The sequence below is a fragment of the Pogoniulus pusillus genome, chromosome 4, assembly GCF_015220805.1.
Source record: "Pogoniulus pusillus isolate bPogPus1 chromosome 4, bPogPus1.pri, whole genome shotgun sequence".
Classification (NCBI taxonomy): Eukaryota; Metazoa; Chordata; class Aves; order Piciformes; family Lybiidae; genus Pogoniulus; species Pogoniulus pusillus.
In genome coordinates, this window is record NC_087267.1 from 16,064,778 (window position 1) to 16,086,840 (window position 22,063).

At 39.6% G+C, this 22,063-nt stretch overlaps 1 protein-coding gene across 2 annotated transcripts in view; it reads left to right on the forward strand.

Annotated features, from left to right (window-relative positions):
* Positions 1-276: 276 nt before the first annotated feature.
* MON2 (MON2 homolog, regulator of endosome-to-Golgi trafficking) overlaps positions 277-22,063 on the forward strand; it is a 78,944-nt gene continuing 57,157 nt past the window's right edge. The window contains exons 1-3 of one of the 2 annotated variants that reach the window (XM_064142244.1): positions 277-546; positions 16,867-16,930; positions 21,647-21,774. In XM_064142244.1, coding sequence (XP_063998314.1) covers positions 436-546; positions 16,867-16,930; positions 21,647-21,774 — 303 coding nt within the window. In that variant the 5' untranslated portion in view covers positions 277-435. The remainder of the gene's footprint in view (positions 547-16,866; positions 16,931-21,646; positions 21,775-22,063) is intronic. The other variant, XM_064142245.1, reaches the window with a different exon arrangement.

The window sequence follows — 22,063 nt, forward strand, 5'->3', positions numbered from 1 at the left end:
AGTCTTCTCCCCAACTCTCTTCGCCAGCACCGCGATTTCTCGCCTCCTCGCCGGCATCTCGTCGGCGCTGGCAAGCTCCCTCAGCCGGAGCCCCAGCGCTGTCTCCAGCGTGGTTGCGGCGGCACCTCAGGGGACGAGCCGCACACCCCACTTCGGCCTGGCGCTACTCAAGCAGCTTGAGCCAGGGCCGGCGCTGCCCCCGCCCCCGGGCCCTGTGTGCGGAAGCGGCCTGACGCGCGGCGCTGGCGGCGCCCGGCATTGTGGGAGCAGGGGGGCCGCGGCGGCGGCGGCGGCGCTGGGGAGTGGAAGGGGCCGGGGCAGCGGCTGACGGGTTCCGGTGTCGGGCGTAGACGTGTCGGCCGGGGCCGCGAAGCAGGAGGCGCTGCCCCTGCCCGCTTGGACCAGAGGCTGGCCTGGGGCCGGCCCGGTGGCGCCATGTCCGGGACCAGCAGCCCCGAAGCGGTGAAGAAGCTGCTGGAAAACATGCAAGGAGACCTGCGGAGCCTGAGCCTGGAGTGCCGGAAAAAATTCCCCCCTGTCAAGGAGGTGAGAGGCGGGCTGAGCCGGGCCGGGTGGCGGGGCCGCTCCAAAGGAGCCTTCTTGGCCGCGGGGCCTGGCTGGAACGGAGGCTGCTGGTGTGCCGGTGCCCCCGCACCTTCAGCCCGGTCCCACTCAGGTCCGTTTTCTGTGGCCGCGGCTTGCTGACCGCGGTCTTTGCTGAGGGTCGGCTTTTCCTGTCATGTTTGTCTGTGCGTTGTTGTTTTTGATGCGTTATCGAGGCAGGGGACGTGGGCCGGAGTAGTTTACCTTAGGGAGTGGAGTTAGGGAGATAGATCCGTCTCTTCACAAGGCAAAACGAGGCAGCCTCGCTTCACCCTCAGCGGCTTCCCGGAGGGAGAGGCAAAGTTTGGCTTGGCTGTCTCGATATCTGCTCACGAAACTCGCTCAAGGCGGGCTCGGTGTTGAGGATATGGGTGCTCTGGCTGGCAAGCAAGTGGGGAGGGCATAATGGGCAGCGCTTCGATAACGGCTGGACAGGGGTCGAGTAGGGGCAGCCCCGCCGGTGAGGGCCATGCTCTGCCCCCACCGGGGCACAGCCGCCCCTCCGGGTGCCATGGGAGTGTCGGGCCTCGCAGATCTCCTTTGGGATCTGTCTTATCCTGTAAGAAGCGCACACGACTTCTGAAGTTTGGCTGCTGAGCCGGCGTGTCGTACACCTCTGCCTGCTGATAGTACCTTTGTGGATCGCTTGTGTTTGTGAGCGTATCCTGTGACTTTGTGTTACGTGACTCTCCAGTAGTGTGGCTGCAACCGAGAGAGCTTGGGATACACAGAAGTTTAGCTTTTTTTTTCCTTAAAAAAAATCCCATTAATAAATGCATGCCTGTAGGATGATAAGCTTTATTTTTCAAACCTTGTTTTACCCTGTGCACAGCTTGAGACTTCAGTAATCCTGATGAGCAGAAGGACATTAAGAAGTTTCCTAATTTTAAGTATAAATTCTTTCTCTAGTGTGTTTACATAGCTTAACTTTCCCCTCTATTTAGCACTTGTTATTAAAAAAGAATGTTACTCAAATAGTAGGAGAAACAATACTAATATATTGCCTCAGCTGAAGCTGCAGAACCAGAATGGTACCCAGGGAAAAGTGTAGAGATTTTTGTAAGTTTGGAAGAAAAGAATTGGGTATGTGACTTCAGTTCCAGTTAAGCGATAGTGTATTTATTATTGTATGAAGTATTATACACTTTAATAGATGAATTGAAGCTAATGACTGTGCTTCTTTTGAAAGGCATGAAGTGACACATTGTAGTAGAACATGTTATGTAGGAGTGTTGATTGCAGAGGAATGCAGGTGTGTTTGAGGATTTGCGTGTGGTTCACAGGAAAACAAGAGAAAGTCATGATCAGTTCTGAGAAATTTTATGTAGTTACATGTAAGTAATAAAAAATTGTCAGTTGAAGACAAATACATGTGTTTTGGAGGGAGGCTGGGATGCTGCTCCCACTTTCTCCTGTGTGTTACTGTGTGACTTGAGTAAGTCATTTGGTCTCTGTGCTAGTTTGAAGCCCCAAACCATCACAGTCTCTGAACAAGTTTTGCCACTGCATTAATGTTTTCTTTCATCAAGATCTACAAATGAGATGAGCAATGTAATTCTTAAGCTGCTTTTTATAGTAAGCTTTCATTATATTTGCCATTGCAAAGGTTAGAGTAACCACTGCATATACAGTTCTCAATACTTGCTCAGTATGTTTATTATATTTCTCTGTAAGTATGACTTCTGTGTTGTTCCCTTTTACATCCCAACAGCTACTTGTATAGCTTTATTAAAACCAATGAACAAATTTTTCACTGTTGTCTGGAGTTTGGGTAGGTTTATGAAATACTACTGGAAGGTGTTTATGAAGAGGTGAGACTTTCTGCTCTGAATTGTGGGCTCTTACAGAGAGGTCTGAGTTGGGAGCAGTCCTAGAGTAGGATGTATGATACAGTTGCAGGAAATGATCTTACTTCCTCACTTCTGGAAGTCATATATTTGTTCTTCCATTTTTAAAGGAAACGTGTGTGTTTTCTGTCGAATCTCAACTGCTAAAGAGGTATTTTAATTGCATGCATTTGGTCTGATGCTGATTAGATGTGGCTACAGTGATCAGTGGAATGGCATGCTCTTATTACCGATTTGGAACAGGACTAGCTTTTTAAAGCATGTTTAAACACAGGCATTTCATAACAAACTCTTGCTACTTTTTATCTCACTTTTACTTGCAGTGTAACTGGACTATCATCATTACCACAAGTAATGTAATTCATGAGTTTATCTTGCAGCTGATGTGTATTAAATGACATGGAAGCATACCCTTATCATACTGTGATAAAGCTATTGAAAATCTCCTAGTCAAAATTAATAGTTATGAACTGTATCATAGTTGTTAGATTTGACTGCTTCTAATAATCTCTCCACTTTCTGACATAATCTGAATTTTTGCTTGTAGCTATTTGTTGTTGCCATTTCTAAAATTATTTGTTTGATTTGGGTTTATTTTTCTATTCATACCGTTAAAATTTTACAAAATTAATTTAGCTGATATATTGGCTGCTAATAAAAGTAGTAGTGTAGTTCTCAATTCTACTTGTTGCTCAAATGATTAATTTGAATGAATCATTTTTTAATCAATACTGTAAGGAGATGGAAAATGGTGTGATCAGAAAAATAAAGCCTGAGTTAATTAAGTAGTTTTCAATTTTTAACAATCTTTCTAATGCATATGTTATTACAAACTAGTGACTTGTCTATTAGGTACAGAGAGATCAAACCAATATGAAATGATTCATTGAAGAGGTAGTTAGATGAAGCACATGAAGAGCTTTATTGTTTTTTGTTTGCTTTCTTTGGTGGTTACAGAGGGGGAAGGTGGGGGGAGGTGGGCTTCAGCAGAAAAGAGGAGAAACAGCTGTGGATTCCCAGGCTTTAGACTGTATTCTCAGGAACTGGAGGTAAATCTTAAGCCCTTATTGGAAATGAAGCTTGAACTCTTCAGTTTTAAGCAGTTGTATTTTTCAATTCTGCATCTGTAAAGGTCTCTTAGTAGGTCACATTTATGTGGAAGTCATGTAAGTTCAGTCACAATATTCTGAGGCTTTTACTGACTCTTTGATAATCTGTTAAGAAACATTTTATTGAGTTTCTTTCAGTGCTAAACATATGACATAAATATTTGGCAAAGTTCCTTCCCCTTACAGTTTTTAACTAAGAAATAACAGAATGTATTGTTGGCTCCAAAGCGTTCCACACCTCATCTTTGCTCTGTGTGACAATAATACCCAGGTAGAATTTTCCTAGGTGGTGCTGCTTAACACCATTGAGAATGGGTACTGCAGAAACCATCTGTGGGTTGGAAATTATGTTGCTGGTGATGCTTGGGGATTAAGTAATGCACTAGAGTTAGTTCTTAAGGGCGTGGAGAATACCAGTCGCTATTAGACTTCAGAACCATATCTATTTGTTGCTGGTTTTTGGTTTTTTTTTCTGTTTGATATTTCTGCAGATCAGCACCCACCATGGAAGTATATTAAGCATGGAGACTGTATATCATGACCAAGGAGTGATTTGGTAGTTGTCTACGATGTGCAAAACTGTTTATACTGGCAGATTTGCAAATAATGGCATCACTGAAAAATGTATTTGTGTTTTAACAATATATTTTAATTTCCTAGTTAAAAAAATAGGAACCAACCACAGCTGTGATAGAAACTGTCAGTGCATGTGTAAATGAAGCAGTACCTTTTTGAGTCTGAAATTACAGAGGATGAAGCAGTCTTTGGTACAGGCATCAGTCATGTTTATGCTATCTTAAGTAATCTGGCATTTCTCCTAGAAAATGCTACTACTTGGTCATTATTCTGTTGATTCTAATACTGGGGGTTTAAAGCTTTGCTCTGTACTAGAGAGCATTATAATGCTTCCAACTCTGGACTAAATCACATGGCAGACACAAAGAGCTTTATAAACGATTTTAACCTGTTCATGACAGGAGTTTTGATAGCCTGTGCTGGGTGTGTGATAAGCTGATGGTGCTTTCTTTAGTGAACTGGATTAAGAACTTCGTCTTACCATAAAGTTGAAAGCAGTTTAGTGTGCTAAGTAGGCTACCTGCTGCTGCTTCTTACTAAATGCAGATATTGTTCTGTAAGTTGCATCTGATCCAATTAAATAATATACTGTGTATGAAACCTTGGAAACAAGGGGGAAATACTTATAATTAGCAGGGCTAATGAACTTCAAAGGAAAAATAAGTATACACCAAAAGTTCCTCTCGGCCTGAATTCCAGTCCATGTAAATCCTTACTTTTCTACCTAGATCCAGTCCTACAGCCTCAGCTTTCTGTAGGCTTGTAGTTTCTGTTGACTCAGGGCTTTTCTTGATTTTTAAATAGTAGTCAAAAGGGAAAAAAAGTTTAAAAAAAAACTGAAAAAAATTAACTCTTATCCTTGACTAGTTACAGGTGTGCTTGTGCTGATGGGAGAGAGCAGGTGGGTTTGGGGAGGCAGGAACTGCATCTTGCTGTGGCAGGGTCGGTTTGGGCTGGCTTAGACTGGTCCTGGGACAGGGCGTCCCCTCTACTTAGCAGTTGTGTAATGGATTGCAGGTGTCTTCATGTTTGAGGATGTTTGCTGCTGTGGTGGTGATTTGGAATAGCAGGACTGGAAAAGAAGCAGTGCTCAGCTTCCCTCAACTAGGAAAAACAGCACAGTTTTAGCTTCAAATGGCTTGCTCAGTTGAAGTGCTCTCTTGAGAATTCCGAAGGATAGTTTTTGAGCTTCTCTTTGTACTGTTACTTTTCCAGGTCTTTGTTTGAAACAGCAGCATTGCTCTTGTTTTTTTATCGAGTTGTGTACACCTTTGGCATACAGACATATTTTTGAAACTGCATTGTAAATTAATTTGATGTGTCTAGGAAAAATGAAGAATCCAGTTTTGCAATGTTATTTTCCTTCTTTTATAAGTAGCTCTACTTGCAGGTCAGTAGCCTAAAATTCTTTGGATAAAAGTAAAAGAATCTATATTTGAGTGAGTCTTAGATAAAGCAAGCTTTAAATTGTTTTATTACCCTGCAAGTGGTGTGGGTTAGCTGAGCTAAGGGCAAGGATCTGCCCTTTCTGAGGAGCTGTTGTGTTCTGTGAACACAGGCTTTATTCATACATTTCTTTCTCTGGAGTTCACTCCAGTATGCACTGAGCAATGTATGTGGCAGTTTCATCTGCTGGGTTAAACTATTCTTGTTTTGGAACAAGTGTTGACCCTAAACACATTTTAAGACTAATGCCAAAATATTAGTTAGGCAGCTTGTCCTTTTAGGGAACCTTTCTCTTGTCATTGGGTAGCTGTATCAAATAAAATATGAGAATGTGTTGCAAAATGTAAGCATGTTAAGAAAAGGTATGGATCAGTTAATTTGGTTTATGATGTCAAAGTGATCACTAGGATTCCTAATGCAGCTGGAAGAAACTGTTTTAAAAAAGTTTAACTATTAGCTCTTCTGTAACAGTGACAATATTTCAGAAAACCTGTTGAATGTCACACAGTACACAAAAAGGGGAAGGCTGAGGCAGGAAACACCACACAGAAAAGCCTTGTGATTTGGGCATTTGTCCCACTCGAGATGTCGCTAGCATTGAGTGGGTTTTGAGAGCTTTGTGTTCGTGCCGTTCTAGTGGCAGAAAGTTGAACCAAATGAACCTGGCAATTAACAAACAAAAGATACAAACACAACTGTCTTTGTACAAAGGTGCCTTTCTGTCGGAGTAACCAAATCTTGTTTGTTTGATTTACTTCTTTTGCCTTTAGGGAACTTAACCTGCACTGAATTTTTCAGATTGGTTAATTTTCAGGTCTTCGCAGTATGATTTCAGAAGATGGAAATACTGTAGAGTTTTCCATTTGCTTTAATAGATACTCAAGTAGTTAATATTTTAAAGGCTTTTTTGAAATAGAGAAAGCATGCTCTGTAAAATGTACGTGGTCGTAGTTAGGTAGCTTACACTCAGGCATGTGTTTTGTGCATGTGACGAGATTATTCTGTAGCATTCTTCAGCTGCCAGCCTGTAGCTGAGCTGGTAACTTGAAACAGGTGATCCCTAATATTTCCCACAGTTCCTTTTATAATTCCTGATCTTTCCCAGTTGCAGTGTGATAGCTTCATATTTAGAATCCATTAATTTCAGAGTGTTTCATGCAGTGTTGATCTATATGCAGTAGTATTTTTTTCAAAATTATTAAAAAAAAAAGTTAACATTTCTAGTGGACTGATGTATATTCAGACGAGTTCTAAGCTTCAAGACTTATTATAAATTCTAGATTTCATGCAATTTTAGTTTTTGCTAAGAAATGGCTTGTATTCATAAACAATTCATGTCATGCATGGAGACCCAATTTCTCCATTGTGTAATACCTTATAATTTAATGAATAAAAGAATTACTAAATTTTTTTGTATCACAATCTGTCTGTAAACTTTCAGTTAGACTTCAGTGCAGGCTGAAGGTACCCAGCTTCAGGTGTCTAAGCTCCCTTCATTGACTCTGCAGGCTTGGTTTGGTATACTGTCAATGGACCCAAATAGCTAGTCAGAGGATCTTGAGCTAGAGACTTGATTCACTTTGTCACCTACACACTAGATGTCTTTGTCATTTGAGATACATTAATATTTCTTCCTTTGCTGCAAATAAAGGAACCTTAATGGCTGGAAGCAAAGGACGAAACTAGCTGGTTCAGAAGAGCATGATTGTTCTGTTGTCTGCATGTAGTTATCTCTGATAAGGAGCCCTAGGCTTAGACCCTCTGTATTGAGCCCTTACTAGTAGGTTGGCTGAATTAACATAAGGAGAGGCTTTGAGAATTAAGGAACATTCAGTAGAGACTAAATGCCCATTCTAGTGGGAGTCTGAATATTTAAATTTGTGCATCTTAATCTCTAATTTCATCTGTCTGCCTCTTACAGTTTTCTGAAGATTATACAGGGAATCTGTTGCAGGAGCTGGAAATTTTTAGTGACTCCAATTCTTAACTATTGCCCAAACTGTTCTCTGTGTCATCTGGTAGCCTGGAAAACAGGGATTTCTGTCTCTAAATGTAGCATTTGTGGCAAAGCCTTAGGAGTTGCCTGATTGACCTTGTCTGTTCTGATGGACAAGATGAAGGCGAAATTAGTTAGAGCATCAAGTGTAAATCTCCTAAAGCTTTCAACAGGATGTAGGTGGTGTGTTGTTTTGTTTGTTTGTTTTACTATGGAATGATGTTTGTTGTGACAACTTTCATGAAAATTCCGATGCTCTATTTGAGTGATTTGTCACCAGTTGTGTTGTATTTGATAGATCACTCAGAAATCCATGGTAGACATAGGTTCTTTCAAGATATTCACTTTATACAGTAGTTAATATATAAAAAATAATATGTTTGATTTATATGTAGCACAAATTACAGGATACATCCTGATTCTATCTGGCTGTGGAAGAGAGAAGTATAACTGAAGAATTTGTTCCTGGTTGGCTGTGTTACTTCCGTATCAAATCTTGGTTAGCTTTTTTTCTTTTGGTCTACATCAGTGCTTTCCAGTAATGATTTTTTAATGTTACTCATTCTGATTTGTTGTTTTGATTTATATGTGATGGGTTTTGTGTCTGACGTGTATTATTTTGATTTTCAAATGAAAACTCTTGATAGTAAATTATTTGTGTTTCATTATCTTCTCCATTCACATCAAGTGAGGTACCTTCAGAGGAAACAGTGCTGCAGCGATATAGATAATACTGACATGTCTTCTGGCATTACTGATGATTAACTTTCAGGATTCTCAGTTGGCCGCAGATACTGCAAACTGACAATTTTAGAAGATTAATGGACCAGAGGAGTAGTTACTTCTGTCAAGTGAAAGAGCACTCTTAATATCAGGGCAACTAGTACAGTGGCAGTAAAGCTGGAAATGAACAAGATTGTTTATAAAAAAACAAAAACCCAAACCTGCAATATCATAAAACTTGAATTGGTAGAGGAAGCATGTAATAGAAGCAGTTAGGTGCCTTTTTTTTCCCCCTCAAAACACTGTAGGTCTGGTAATTGAGAATGGTACCATTCTTGAGTAGATTCAAATCTAGCAAGAATTAGTTTGGTATCTTCAGATGTTGTGTCTGATTATGGGATCAGAAATGTACACTGTTTCCTTCAATAAGCGTAAGTAGATAATGGTGTAGAATAAACATGAGCAATGTCTAGAGAAGTGGAAACAGTGAAGAGACAGGAACAGCCACCACAAAAACCTCAGAATCAGAGGAAGCCTGCATCTTCCCCCACCCAGGATGTAGGTCGTAGTTGTAGGTGGCTCTCTTCTGAAAGGTATTATTTTGTTATTGCTTATCAAGGAATACATTGAAGACAGGGCAGTTTGTATGATTCATGTGAAGTGCCTGTTGAAATCCCATGGTTGAAGAAGCCAGTTGCTGCCTGCTATGATCCCTGATGTCATTGCTTCCTTTGCTGGGAACTCTGCTCCCTGGCAGGCTGCTTCCATGTCTTCATGTGGACGCCCTCCCATTAGTCTTGTCTTCTTCAGGCTGAACAACTGTATCTCTTATAGCATCTGTTAAATTGTTATTCTCCATCCTCCAGCTGTCATGGTAAACCCACTGGACTTGCTCAAACATGTAAATGGTTTTCTTGCGCTGATGATGATGAAACTGAATGTGTTACTCCAGCAGCAATCCTGCAAGAGCTGAAGAAAGGGAAGGACTCCTTTCCTCTCAGCTTTCTGCCTATGTTCTTGCTCATACAGCCCAGCATGCAGTTTGGCACCTTTTTTACAGGAGGTCACTGCTTGTTCTTGGTTCCACCTTGTTGTGTCTCAGGACTCTGGGTGATTTTCTGAAAGCTGTTTTTCTGCCAGCCTGCAGCCTGTAGTAGTGCGTGGGGCTGGGCTTTGCACTATCCTTGATAAAACTTCCTGAGGTTCATACCAGCCCATTCCTCAGCCTGCCTGTGTGCCTGTGAATGTGCTGGCCTAACATTTCTTAGTATGTTGAACAGTATCCTAAATTTTATATAAGACTCTATGCCTTTATCCAGGCTGCTATTAAAGATACTAAATGGTATTAGCCCCAGTATTTGTCCCTGAGGATGGATGTTAGTTACCAGCAGGACTTTATAGCAGTTGTAATGGCCCTCTGAGCTGATCATCCACGCACTTCACTGTCTGTGTCTCACCAATTTGACTCTTAAGCATACAACTGGAGAGGACATCAAAGGCTTTGCTGTAGTCAAAGTATAAAATATGTAGTGCTTTCCCCTTACCTAAACAGCCCATCGTCTCATTGTAGAAGATAGTTGGGTTGGTGAGACTCACACTAAATTTATATTGGCGATTTCTAAACATTTTCATGTCCAAATTCTGGGAGAATTTGTTTCATAACCATCCCAGGGGTTGATGTGAAGCTAACTTGCCTGTAGTGTGCTGAAATCTCTTCCCTTTTCTACTTTGAGGTGTGAGGGGAGCCCAGTGATGGGAGCCCTGTCATCAATAACTTTGCCCAGTGTGTGTGATCCTGATAGAAGTTATCTTTTCAATGCCATTAACCCTTTTCAGTGCCTGGGTTTGTATGTGTCCAGCTGAGTTAAGTACTTTCTAGCTGTTTCTGTCTTCATGACGGATGGTGCTCCATTCCCAAAGACTGCTGGTAGGCTTTGCTCTAGGCCAGTGGAATGTAAGCAAGCTCTAATCCAAATATATTAAATCATTCAATATAGTAAATCCCTGTGGGTGTACAGTGTTGTCAGATCATGCCTGGCATTTCACCAGTTTAATTCACAGGTAGAATGAGCACATACAAAAGAGAAAGGTCTGAGTAAGGATTGTACTCCTGGGGAGGAAGATAAAAATACAGCAGGCAAGTACAGTCTTTTTCACACAAATGTGGTATACTTAAGTGCTTTCATGAGGGTGATTTAGTGTAGAGCTTTTTCTGAGTGTACCCTTTTCCAAATAATAGTTTAGTGGTGCAGTAATGGTCCAGAATGTGCTTTGCAAAGCAAGCCAGAATAACAATGAAATGAAACTGTACTTCAGGTAGGAGGATCTCTTATATAAAACTGTTGCATATAGGGTTAGTTTTCCAATTGGAAAGGCAGATAATGATGAATAGAAAAAAATTGGCTTTTTTTTATTTCATGCAATAGATGTGGAAGTGACCATAGATGACATATACTGTTCTCATGCAATCTTAGTAAAAGGTTAGCAAACAGCATCACGTAAATACCAACACAGACCATCATTCTTGTGAGCGTTCCTGAATACTCTTCTTTTTAGAGAAAGGAATCAAAAGCTTTTATAGTAAGGGATAGTAAGAGCTGAAAACCTTAAAGCAATTTTTATATCTCTGGAGACAGCAATTTGCTCTGAACATACAATCAAAGCACAAATGGTTATTCAGAACATTAGCGCTGAAAATTCTTTATTTTATTACTTTTTATTAACAATGCTGTCACATTAAGAAGTTGACACGGAGATTTTTTTAGTATTAGGTCACTCCTTAGTAGAAATTGGCATATACCTGGTTGTTACCTGAAATATCTTTATGTATATATAGAATTTCTGCTTAAAAGTAGAAAAAGGGGTTGACTTCTGGTCCTAAGTGTGAGATTCCAGTTTCTTTGAAGTACAAATATTGATCTTTTTAAAACCCCTTTCTGGAAACTTTGATTATTTTTTTTTTTTTAACTTTCTGAAAAGGATCATTGGTAAGAGAGAGAATTGAGATTAGAATTTTGTATTATCTTTCCCTTTGGAAAAGTTGTTAACTGTTACAATTTTTCAATGAAAGAAGGGTAGCTCTTCTGTGTTTACCCCAGAGTAAGGGCAAATCCGTGAGGATTTCTGTGGGGCAGCAGATGTGCTATCAGATCACATCCCAGCTGTGACCGCTCTGGTCCCTTGCTTGCCTGTCCTTAATGTGTTGCAGTAGGGGTCTATGATGGCTTTGTCTGTGAGAAGTAAACTGCTAAATAACCACACAGTTACATGTTCAACACACACCATGCCATCATTCCTGGTGGCCATCCTTGGGCTGCCAGGTGACTTTAGTACGAGCATGGAAGTTAGCTATAATACGATCTATAGACTGTTACAGTTGGGTTTGAGAGCTTCCATGGTTTCACTGAAAGAGGGATGAGGAGCAAAAGCCATTCAGATGCACTTACTGCTCTGCTGCAGATGAGAGTGGCTTGCCTTTACATCATCCCATAAAGTAGCAATTAGAATTACATACCCTAGTAATCCTAATACTTCCATATGCTATTTATGAATTACAGATGTCTGAATATGTGCACATAGACTATAACGTAGAGAAATTTAGCTCTTGAATGTTACATGGATGTTGAAAAATGTTGTTTCTGTTTGAGGATGGCTTAAGTCTTTGCTGAGTGCCTGAGCAGAAATTATCTCTCTTTGTTGCCTGGTTAGTGCTTTTGGCCCTACACAAGGCTTAAAATTTTTAAAACTTTGAAAGATGTATGAAGTGCATATAAGAAGGTTGACGTTATTCCCTGTTTGACTGAGAAATCCATGAGGAGGGAAAGAGTTTTGGATCTGAGAAACAACTCTGGGTTTGAATGTCTCTGAATTTCCACATACTGGTCTCCCTGGTGCAGTGAACCTCTGTTTATAAGCTGACTTCAGTGTGCAATTCTAGGGGAGCTGTGAATGTTACTGTCAGACTGTAACTTGGGAGAGGACCTTTGAGGCCAGGTGATGGATGTTATGCACAAAGTTTTCTGTGTGCCTTTTTTTTTTTAACCTGAGTTCTCCGTTTGCCTTACTTTGATTTCTAGTAAGGTGATGCCCTTGACATCAGCAAATCCTTGTTAAGTTCCAAGGACACAGAAGGATGATGAGGCAAGCGCTTGAGTGTGGAGGGTCCTGTTGAAAATTGCTATGAGACTATTGACTGATTAAAACCATATCAAAGCACTGGAATATATGCTATCACTGTTGACCAATTCTATTCTTCATCAGTATTTTCTCTCCCAAACCCGGATGCACAAACATGAAGCAAAACTCAATAAGACCAAATGTGTGTTGGAGACATTTTATTTTAGTAATTTTCAGTCATTAAAGTGGCAGAGTAGGAGATCTAATTGACTGAAGTTTAGGGTGCACTTGAGCTTTGTTATATTACAGGAATTGTGCCTATTTGCAGCTTTTTAAAATGAAAGATAGCTGACTCTTTAGACTACTGTTAAATGCAGTGCTAAGGGAAGCCAATAATACTCCTTTCGAAAGTGGTGACTGCTTTAATAAGCTTATGTCTTATATTTGTGTGAAAGTTCATTATCCTATATGTACCCATAACGACACAGTGTGATGCTGACTATGTAATTGATTAGTGTTTTTATAAGATCCTTTTTGAATGGGGCAGTGTCATGGAGAGTGCTGTAGTGATTGATGTAAACTTAAAATCTCTTCGAGTTTGGCAAGTGAAATTGATGCACTCAAGTATACTTCTAGATTAATATATACAGAGTAGCCAGGTGACTGTTACATTTTTTTCCTAGAGTTTATGTGTGATCAACTGAGTTTTTAATTTTTTCCATAGACATTAAGATGTGGTCCTTTTTCACACAAATAGTGAAGTGTTGGGGTGTTTTTTTGGTATGATATGTGCAGTGTAATTAGGTTTTAACTGTAAACATTTTGAATTGGAATTCTGAATAGAAAGCATAGCATAACGCAGAAAAGTTTTTCTCTATAGAAAGTTCTATATTCAAAGTGGTAGTAAAGTGTCTAACAGCAGCTGGTTTTAGTTTACCTTAGTTTAAAAAAAGAAGGTGCTATTTTATATAAAGCTAGCATGGAAACAACTAGCTAGGACATTACGTTTGAAATAATTTTTTTGTTCTTGACACAGAGTACTCAGGGAAGTGATGAAAGCCCCATCCCTGGAAATTTTTAAGGCCAGGCTGGATGGCACTCTGAGAAACCTGATCTAGTGCGAGGTATCCCTGCCCCTGGCAGGGGAATTGGAACTAGATGATCCTTGAGGTCTCTTCCAGCCCTGACAATTCTATGATTCTATGTTTCTGAATGTCATGCATGTGGACAGGATTAATATTTCTTTGATTCAGAGTGAATTTTTCACTCCTGGCAAAAAGAATATTGATCTCCACTAGACATGATGATGTTTAGTTTGAAGATAATTGAAATTGCATTGTGACAAAGCCTTCATACTAATTAATAGGAACAATTTGTTGTGACAAGACCCACCCTAATTAACTGACAATTAATAATTTAATATAACTGAAAAGCAGTGATTGTCTTTAAAACTTAAGACACTTCAAGACATTAAGCTAATTAAAATAAACAAAAACTGCAATTGACACTCAGTTATGTGAAAGATATTTTTGTGTGTCACTTTGTGCTCATGTGAATGTGTTGTGTGTTAGTTTGGCAACTGATTATTTTTATATTTGTGAAGTAGAAACATGATGTTCAATAAAGCTTAAAAAATTCTCTAGAAGTTCACAAATCTCATCAGTGATCTTAAGGCAATATTTAGTCTTTTTGTGTTGTTTTGGGTTCAACAGGAGCAAGTGCAAACTTCTACACTTGAGCCAGAATAATCCTTGCTGTCAGTACAGACTAGGGGAGGAGGTGATAGAAAGCAGCCCTGTGGGAAAACACTTGGGAGTGCGGCTGGACAAGATGCTGGACGGGAGCAGACGGTGTGAGCTTGCAACCCAGAAGGCCAATCACATCCTGGGCTGCATCAAAAAGATGTGTTGGCAGCAGATCCAGAGAGGTGATTCTGCCATTTTATTCTGGTCTGGAGACCTCCCCTGGAGTACCACATCCAGGTCTGGAGCCTTCAATATAGGAAGGATATGGACCTGATGGAGCAGGTCCAGAGGAGGGCCACAAAAATGATCAGGGGATCTGCTACAAAGGCTGAGGGAGCTGGGGTTGTTCAGCCTGGAAAAGAGGAGGCTCCAGGCAGACCTAATAGCAGTCCTCCAGTACATGAAGGGGGCCTTCAAGAAGGATGGAAAGAGACTGTTTACAAAGCTCTGCAGTGATAATACGAGGGGCAATGGTTTCAAACTAGAGCAGAGCAGATTTAGATTGGATGTTAGGAACAGGTTCTTTACTATGAGGGAAGTGGAACACTGGAACAGGTTTCCCAGTGAGGTGGTTGGGGCTCCATCTCTGGAGATATTCAAGGTGAGGCTGGACAGGGCTCTGGGCAACCTGATCTAGTTGAGGATGTCCCTGCTGACTGTGGTGAGGGATTGGACTAGATGACCTTTGGAGGTCCCTTCCAGCCCAGCACATTCTGTGATTAAAAATTTTAAAATTCCATTTTTCCCTAGCAGTATACCTATATCAACTATTAAATAAAATATTTGATTATGAGTTTGTTAACATGACTTGCTGGGAAATCTTACTGGAGTAGTGTTTTGATGGAGCTAGAATGTTACTATGTGGTAGAAGTTAATGTACTGTCAGTTTAAGATTTCCCTTGCAACAGCTTGTTGGCTTCTCTAAGCTGTTTTACATAGTAATGGCAGACTTCTTTAAATAGTAATATCAGAGGAAAAATGGAAATGTGTATAGTGTGGGAAATACCAAAAATATGAAGCTGAAATGAAAGGGGGAATGTACTTTCAAATTTGGCAGAACAGTATTTTCCAGCAGTTTGTGACCTATAGTTTGTGAAAACTTGTTGACTTTATTTCAGGGAAGAGTATATTGACCACTATTTCTTTAATTGTTTTCAGAGGTTTATAGCATATAAATGGGATTAAAAATACTAAAAGGCACCATTTGTAATATATTTTTTGTGTTTTGTGTGCAGAACTTTTCATAAATCATGATTTTGAAAGGCAAAGCCTCAATGTTATATTTTCAGTGTGGTTCGATTTTGTTAGAGATCTATAGTGATTTATGCTGGGAAACAATTCAAGAGAGAATCATGCAACAGTGCATGATTTATTAGGTGGGCTGCTCAGATCTGCAGTACCTGGTTGTCATCCAGCCAGTCTACGGAAATACATCCTCCAGGCTGCATGTGTGCAGCCGTCAATCCTGCTGGAGGGGGTCATGAGGGAGAGAAGGATGGTGTTGGCCTTTCAAGTCAGACCTACAGGGAAAGAGGAGGAACTGGTTCAACGTGGTGATCCTGAGGGTCTTCAGAATCAGCGTAGGGTATTCAGGTTACAAAATCCATGAGAAAATGGATTTTATTCTGATGCTTGTTAGTTTTCAGAAAGAAAATAGTGCTACTTGACTGGAAGAGCAGTCACAATATGTAAACGTTGTGTACCACACACAATTTACCTGGATTTAATTGATTAATTGTTAAGTATTGAGCATTGATAATAATTACTGATCTTCTCAGTTTTTTCAGAATGTCACCCTGATGAATGTGATGGATTATTTGTCATGGTAATTATTTCACAGTTTGAAGGTGTCCAGAGACTAGGTCAAGCTTGATGGGGCTCTGAGCAGCCTGATCTAGTTAATGATATTCCTGCTTACTGCAGGGGGAATTGAACTAGGTGACCTTTAAAGGTCCCTTTCAGCCCAGTGCACTCTATGTAACAGATTTTTTCTTTTCTAGTGATTTTTCTTTGTATCCCTAGGGCTGGAAAGTAGTGCAGTGAGAATTGTGATTTCTAAAAATTCTCAACCACAGAATCTACCCCTTCCTGTGGAATTCTGGAAAAGAAGGGCAACAAAGCTGGTGAGGGGCCTGGAGCACAAATCCTATGAGGAGAGGCTGAGGGAGCTGGGCCTGTTTAGCCTGGAGAAGAGGAGGCTCAGGGGTGATCTTATTACTGTCTACAACTACCTGAAGGGGCATTGTAGCCAGGTGGGGGGTGGCCTCTTCTCCCAGACAACCAGCAATAGAACAAGGGGACACAGTCTCAAGTTGTGCCAGGGTAGGTATAGGCTGGATATTAGGAAGAAGTTCTTCACAGAGAGAGTGATTTCCCATTGGAATGGGCTGCCCAGGGAGGTGGTGGAGGCACCATCCCTGGGGGTCTTCAAGAAAAGCCTGGCTGAGGCACTTAGTGCCATGGTCTAGTTGATTGGATAGGGCTGGGTGCTAGGTTGGACTGGATGATCTTGGAGGTCTCTTCCAACCTGGTTGATTCTATGATTCTAATTCTAGAAACTCCAAAGATTTCACTTTTGCATTGGCTCTGCTTGTTGAGAACACCATAAAAATATTTTTCTTTGAAACTATACCTCTTTATGTTTAGTATTCTTATTTCCTTTCAGATAAAATAGCATCTAAACAACTTATTTTCTTCTCTTCCAGGCTGCTGAATCAGGAATAATAAAAGTGAAAACAATAGCTGCACGGAACACAGATATTTTGGCAGGTAATTATTTTCAGTGCAGTGGGAAAAATATTAAAAAGATGTCTTGGATACATATAACAATCCTACATGTCTCTTACTATGTGCTATATCAGCAGTGGTTCACTTTTGGACACCTAGCAAAAAATCCAGGAACACTTCTGTTTCATGTTAGTACTATACTGATGCTGGTACAGGTCTCAGTTTTTGCTTGCTGCTCCTCAAAAGTAATTACCCACTTAGAAAAACAGCACTAAATACTTACACTCCGAATTATCAATGTTTATTCACTGTTTACATTCATTTGCATCCATTTACTGTGGAATTCTGTGGTATGACTCTCATTTGTGTATTTAGTATGAGCACTTAGCCTTTGGAGACTTGTACTTGGCAGGCGGTAGTCCATCTTAATCTGAGATAAGGTCATTTAGTTTAAGATATAGCATTGCCTTGAGGGACAGGAGATATCTTGAGTCGAAGTGCTTAAAAACAGTATCTCCAACTTTTTTCAGCTTTATTAAATAGTGAAAAAATGGATGTTTTCTTGCCAATTGCTGCTGAAGCCTTTGGCCAGATTTGAATATCCCTGTAGAAATACTTGAGTGTTTACCCCAGCTGGGGCAGAATTATAAAAATATTAAATCATGTGAAAGATCCAAATGATATAGATGTAAAACTATTTCTTATTTCAAGGTATGTAAATCAGATATTGGTAAAGAGGTGCTTTCTAGAATTATTTGAAGTAGCAGTCCCACATCTCAATATTTAATACCTCTCTTTTATTTGTTTATTTTCTTTGTTTTTACTGCTGTCATGAACGCTAACATAAGTGGGAAAACTATGCCAGGTAATGTCAGCTATGTCAAAATACAAAAATGATCAAGAGAAATCTCTAGTTAGCCATTTGGGAAGCTGTCAACATAATTTGGCATACTACTGTGAAAAGGACTTGGCATTTTAGAAAACTAGTTTGTGATCCTGCAAAATTATTTGTTTGTTTTTTTTTAATCTTCATTTCAAGTGAAGAGATGTGGAAAGATCATTGATTTTTGGGCATGGATAGGCAGTCTTTCATCTTTATGTGGGAACCCTTTCTGGTAGTTGGTCAAATATTGTAACTACTTCTCCTTTAGAAGGTTTAAACTACCATGTTGTCAGCATTTATTTAATTAACAAAAAATCCTGTGCAGATTTGGTGTTAGGTAGGTTGGAAAACCAGGTCCTGACAGTTATTTCGATTAATCTTTGCTAACAAGCTAACTTTTTTTCCCAGTAAGGAAGTGTGGGACAGGGATAAGCATATACTTTACCTGCACATTAACATTTCAGAGTGTAAACATAATGCCATTAAATTGTCCTAGCTCTTGATGGACTCTTGTATTTTTTTCAGTTGTAACCTAATCTTGTAGATAAGTTATTATCAAGGTCTCTGTTGTCTATTATCTGCTACTTAATATTTTTTAGAGGAAGATATTGTGTGTACTTTAGTAAGAACAAAGCTGCCAAGGCTCCTTTAATTGTGAAAATTAGTAAAGTAGATGCTTTTTAACTGTTAGATGGTTTAGGAGCATCTACTCGAGGTGTGATTAACTCAAATACTTTGATTAGTGTATGGTTTTTCATTCAGCTAAAATAGATGAGAACATCTGTATCAGATTGTTTGGAATTGTCTGACCTGATGTGTTCTCAAGGCATTATACCATGTAGAATTATAATTTTTAGGAAAATTGATGCAGTCTTTAAATCTTCATTAAAACCTTAAAAGTGTTTGTTATGTCTGGTGAGATGTGTTTAGCTTGCCAGAGTTCTGAGGTCATTGATCTGACTTTTTCTTTTAGAACTGTTGAGAAGTTTCAAAGTCTTCATTCTTGGCAGTCTGTACATGCTTTCTAATTTATTTATGAGGATTTGAAAAAGCACAAGTTGACTCCTTTTTTAGGATTAGTGTCACAGGAGATAAATGTGAGAAGTTATTTCCATGTGGCACTCGGATGTTCAATTCATACATTTTTTTACGGAAAATATTTTAAAACAATTGTAATCTTGCTATTGGACAAAGGAGTGAGTTTTACTTCCCCAAAACTTCTTTTGTGATGTGGTTCATTATGATAGATTTAATTTTTAATATATTCTTAACATAATTTCACTAGCAAAATGGAAGCAGACCTGACTAGAAGAAAATGTTTGTGTATTTTAAGACTAAAGTTAACATAATGATTGTTACTAAACCAAATATATAAACCATAAAATTCATAAAGTAAAAATGTTTGTATGGATCCCATTGTGAGATCATTGTTTTTTATAGATGACAGGGAAAATACTGTAAAAGGTTTAAAATTTTCTTTGTCTTATTATTTGTTAACTTTCATGCTCTTTATACCATTCTGGACTTTATCATGCGCCTTATGTTAAGGATACATATTTTGGGATATCCTTTTTTTAAATGTTGCTTTCTTCTTTCTGCTGGGTGGTTAGAACTGAGTGTCAGTTCAGAAGTTTGAGAGTGAAAAGCATCTATGCCTGTGTTTGAGTGAGCTCTGTAGGCTCCATTTACTATATATTGTAAGTGTTCATAGACTATAAAGACAGGCAGCTCACATGTAGACACTGACAATTAGATGCCTAAATTACATGTCTTAAATGGGAACAAACTTCAGTTTTCAATGAAATTGACAATGCTTAGCTTTTAATTTGAAAATTATGGAGTGTTTCATAAGAGAATGGTACTGGTGGATGTGGTTTATATGTTGCTTCATAGTTAAAAAAACTTTTGAATTCAAAGCACATTATTAATCGTATATATTCATACACATTTACATTGACATTATAATTGGCTTTGATTAGGTGTTTGATGCAAGGTCATCCTCTGTCAACTGGACGTGGAGCCCATGCTGGCTCCAAAGAGGCTGAGGAAACTATGGACTATACATGTGTTAATATCTTACAGAAAAAATGACGTCTATAGTTTGTATTGTCTTATTCTTTTCATAGAAACATATTGGTCATGTTAGTAAGTGCTTCAGTTGGAAAATATCACTAAAACATATTTTTCTAGTTTTAACTTCCATAGAATCAGAGTCATAGAATGGTTTAGGTTGGAAAGGACCTCAAAGGTCATCTAGTTCCAACCCCCCACCATAGGCAGGGATACCTTCCCCTGGAACAGGTCTCCCCTCTACCAGATTGAACACCTCATCCTGTCATTACAAGACCTTATAAATAGTCCCTCCCCAGCCTTCTTGTAGGCCCCATTCAGATGGTGGAAGGTCTCCTTGAAGTCTTCTCTGGCTGAAGAGCCCCAACTCTCATAGCCTGTCCTCATAGTAGAGGTGCTCCAGCCCTCTGGTCATCTTTGTGGCCCTCAGGATTCACTCCAACTGTTCAGTGTTCTTGTGTTGGGGGCTCCAGAACTGTACACAGTACTCCAGGTGGGGTCTGATGAGAGCAGAGCAAAGGGGAAGAATCACCTCCCTTGCCCTACTGGCCACACTTGACTTGTTTTAGACCAGGACATGGTTTGCTGTCTGGGCTGCACATGCACACTGCAGGCTCATGTTGAGCTTTTCATTTACCCAGACCTCCATGTCCTTTTCCTCAGGGCTGCTCTCCAGCCATTCGCCACCCAGCCTGTATTTGTGCTTGGGATTGCACTGACCCAGATGCAGGACCTTACACTTAGCCTGGTTGAATTTCAGGAGGTTGGCCTGGGTCCACCTCTCCAGGCTGTCCAGGTCCCTCTGGATGGCATCTCTGCCCTCTAGCAAGTCCTTGAAGTTTAGTTTGTTTTGTTTTGTTTTTTGTTCAGATTAGTAGTTCTGATACTTAATAATAAACCGTCTTGTAAGCCAAACTTCAAGTTGCTGAGTAAGAAAAATAAAGTAGATCATATTTGCAAGTTTACATGATAATATATTTTTTATTTGTTTGTGGTATAAGGTCTGTGCATTAAAAACATGCATGAAACTTTTTCATGAACACATTTACTACACAGACTGAAGTGTGGTATATGACATGCAGTGTGAAGGACACACTGAACCTTCATCTGAGGAATTTTTTCTATCTGAAATGATGATGAGCAGCTAAGCTCTTAAAAGTTTACATGAATCAACAACCACACCTGCAACAGAAAAGCACTCATTGGTCAGAGTCATGCTTTCCATTAATCTTTCAGAAATACTTTCTTTTTAATTTTATAATTGATTTTAAATTTCTAGAATTACTTTTATGGGTAAAAACTGTTTAAAATGTCAGTATTGAAGGCTGTACCCAGGATACAAACAATTTATTCCCTTTCTCCTCCTGTTTTGTCAGTGGCAGTTTGTTATTCTTTGTGCTGCATGCTTTGGTATGTCTGTGCCACACTGTGTGTTGCTTTTGAATTTGGTGCTGAAGTGAAGCAGAGCAGGAGGAGGAAGCTACCAACCCGAGGCAGTCACCACTGCAAGGCCAGAGAAAGCTTTTGAATAGGCAGAATCTCACAGCTTCTTACTACCAAATGGACTCATGTGCAGGATAAAGTCAGCCTTGAAGGGTGTAAGGACAAAGGATTTGAGCCTCAGGTTACTTGTGGAAGTGACCCGTGGCAGCCCAGTGTTTGTCTTCACTTGGCTTTTTCCTGTGGTTCAAGAGTAAATCTCAAAGTTCCAGGAGTGATTTTTCTTAATTTGTATGATTAACAGATTTTGCATTGTATTCTTCAAAATATTAAACAGTGATTGCTTTCATGTGTCTCTTTGAAAGCATTAAAAGAGAACAGCTCAGAGGTAGTTCAGCCTTTTCTAATGGGTTGTGGAACAAAGGAACCAAAGATCACTCAGCTATGCCTAGCAGCCATACAGAGGCTCATGTCCCATGAAGTTGTTTCAGAGGTAAGATCAATCTTTTATATAAATACATTAATATTTCAGTGTGAGAAATAACAACCTGCAAACTGAAGATGAATGCCTTTTATTTAGGAGGCTGTATTATAATAATCACAATCTGTAAAATTTACACATATCTGTTTTTTAACAATTGTAATACAAGAAATGTGGAAACAACTTCTTGAAGTTTATCAGCATTCAAATGAGTTCATTCAGTTGGTGTTCTTACGCTTCAGGAATAGAGCATCTCACAGTTCTTGATAGAAGCACTTTTTAAAGTTGCATCCACAGAACT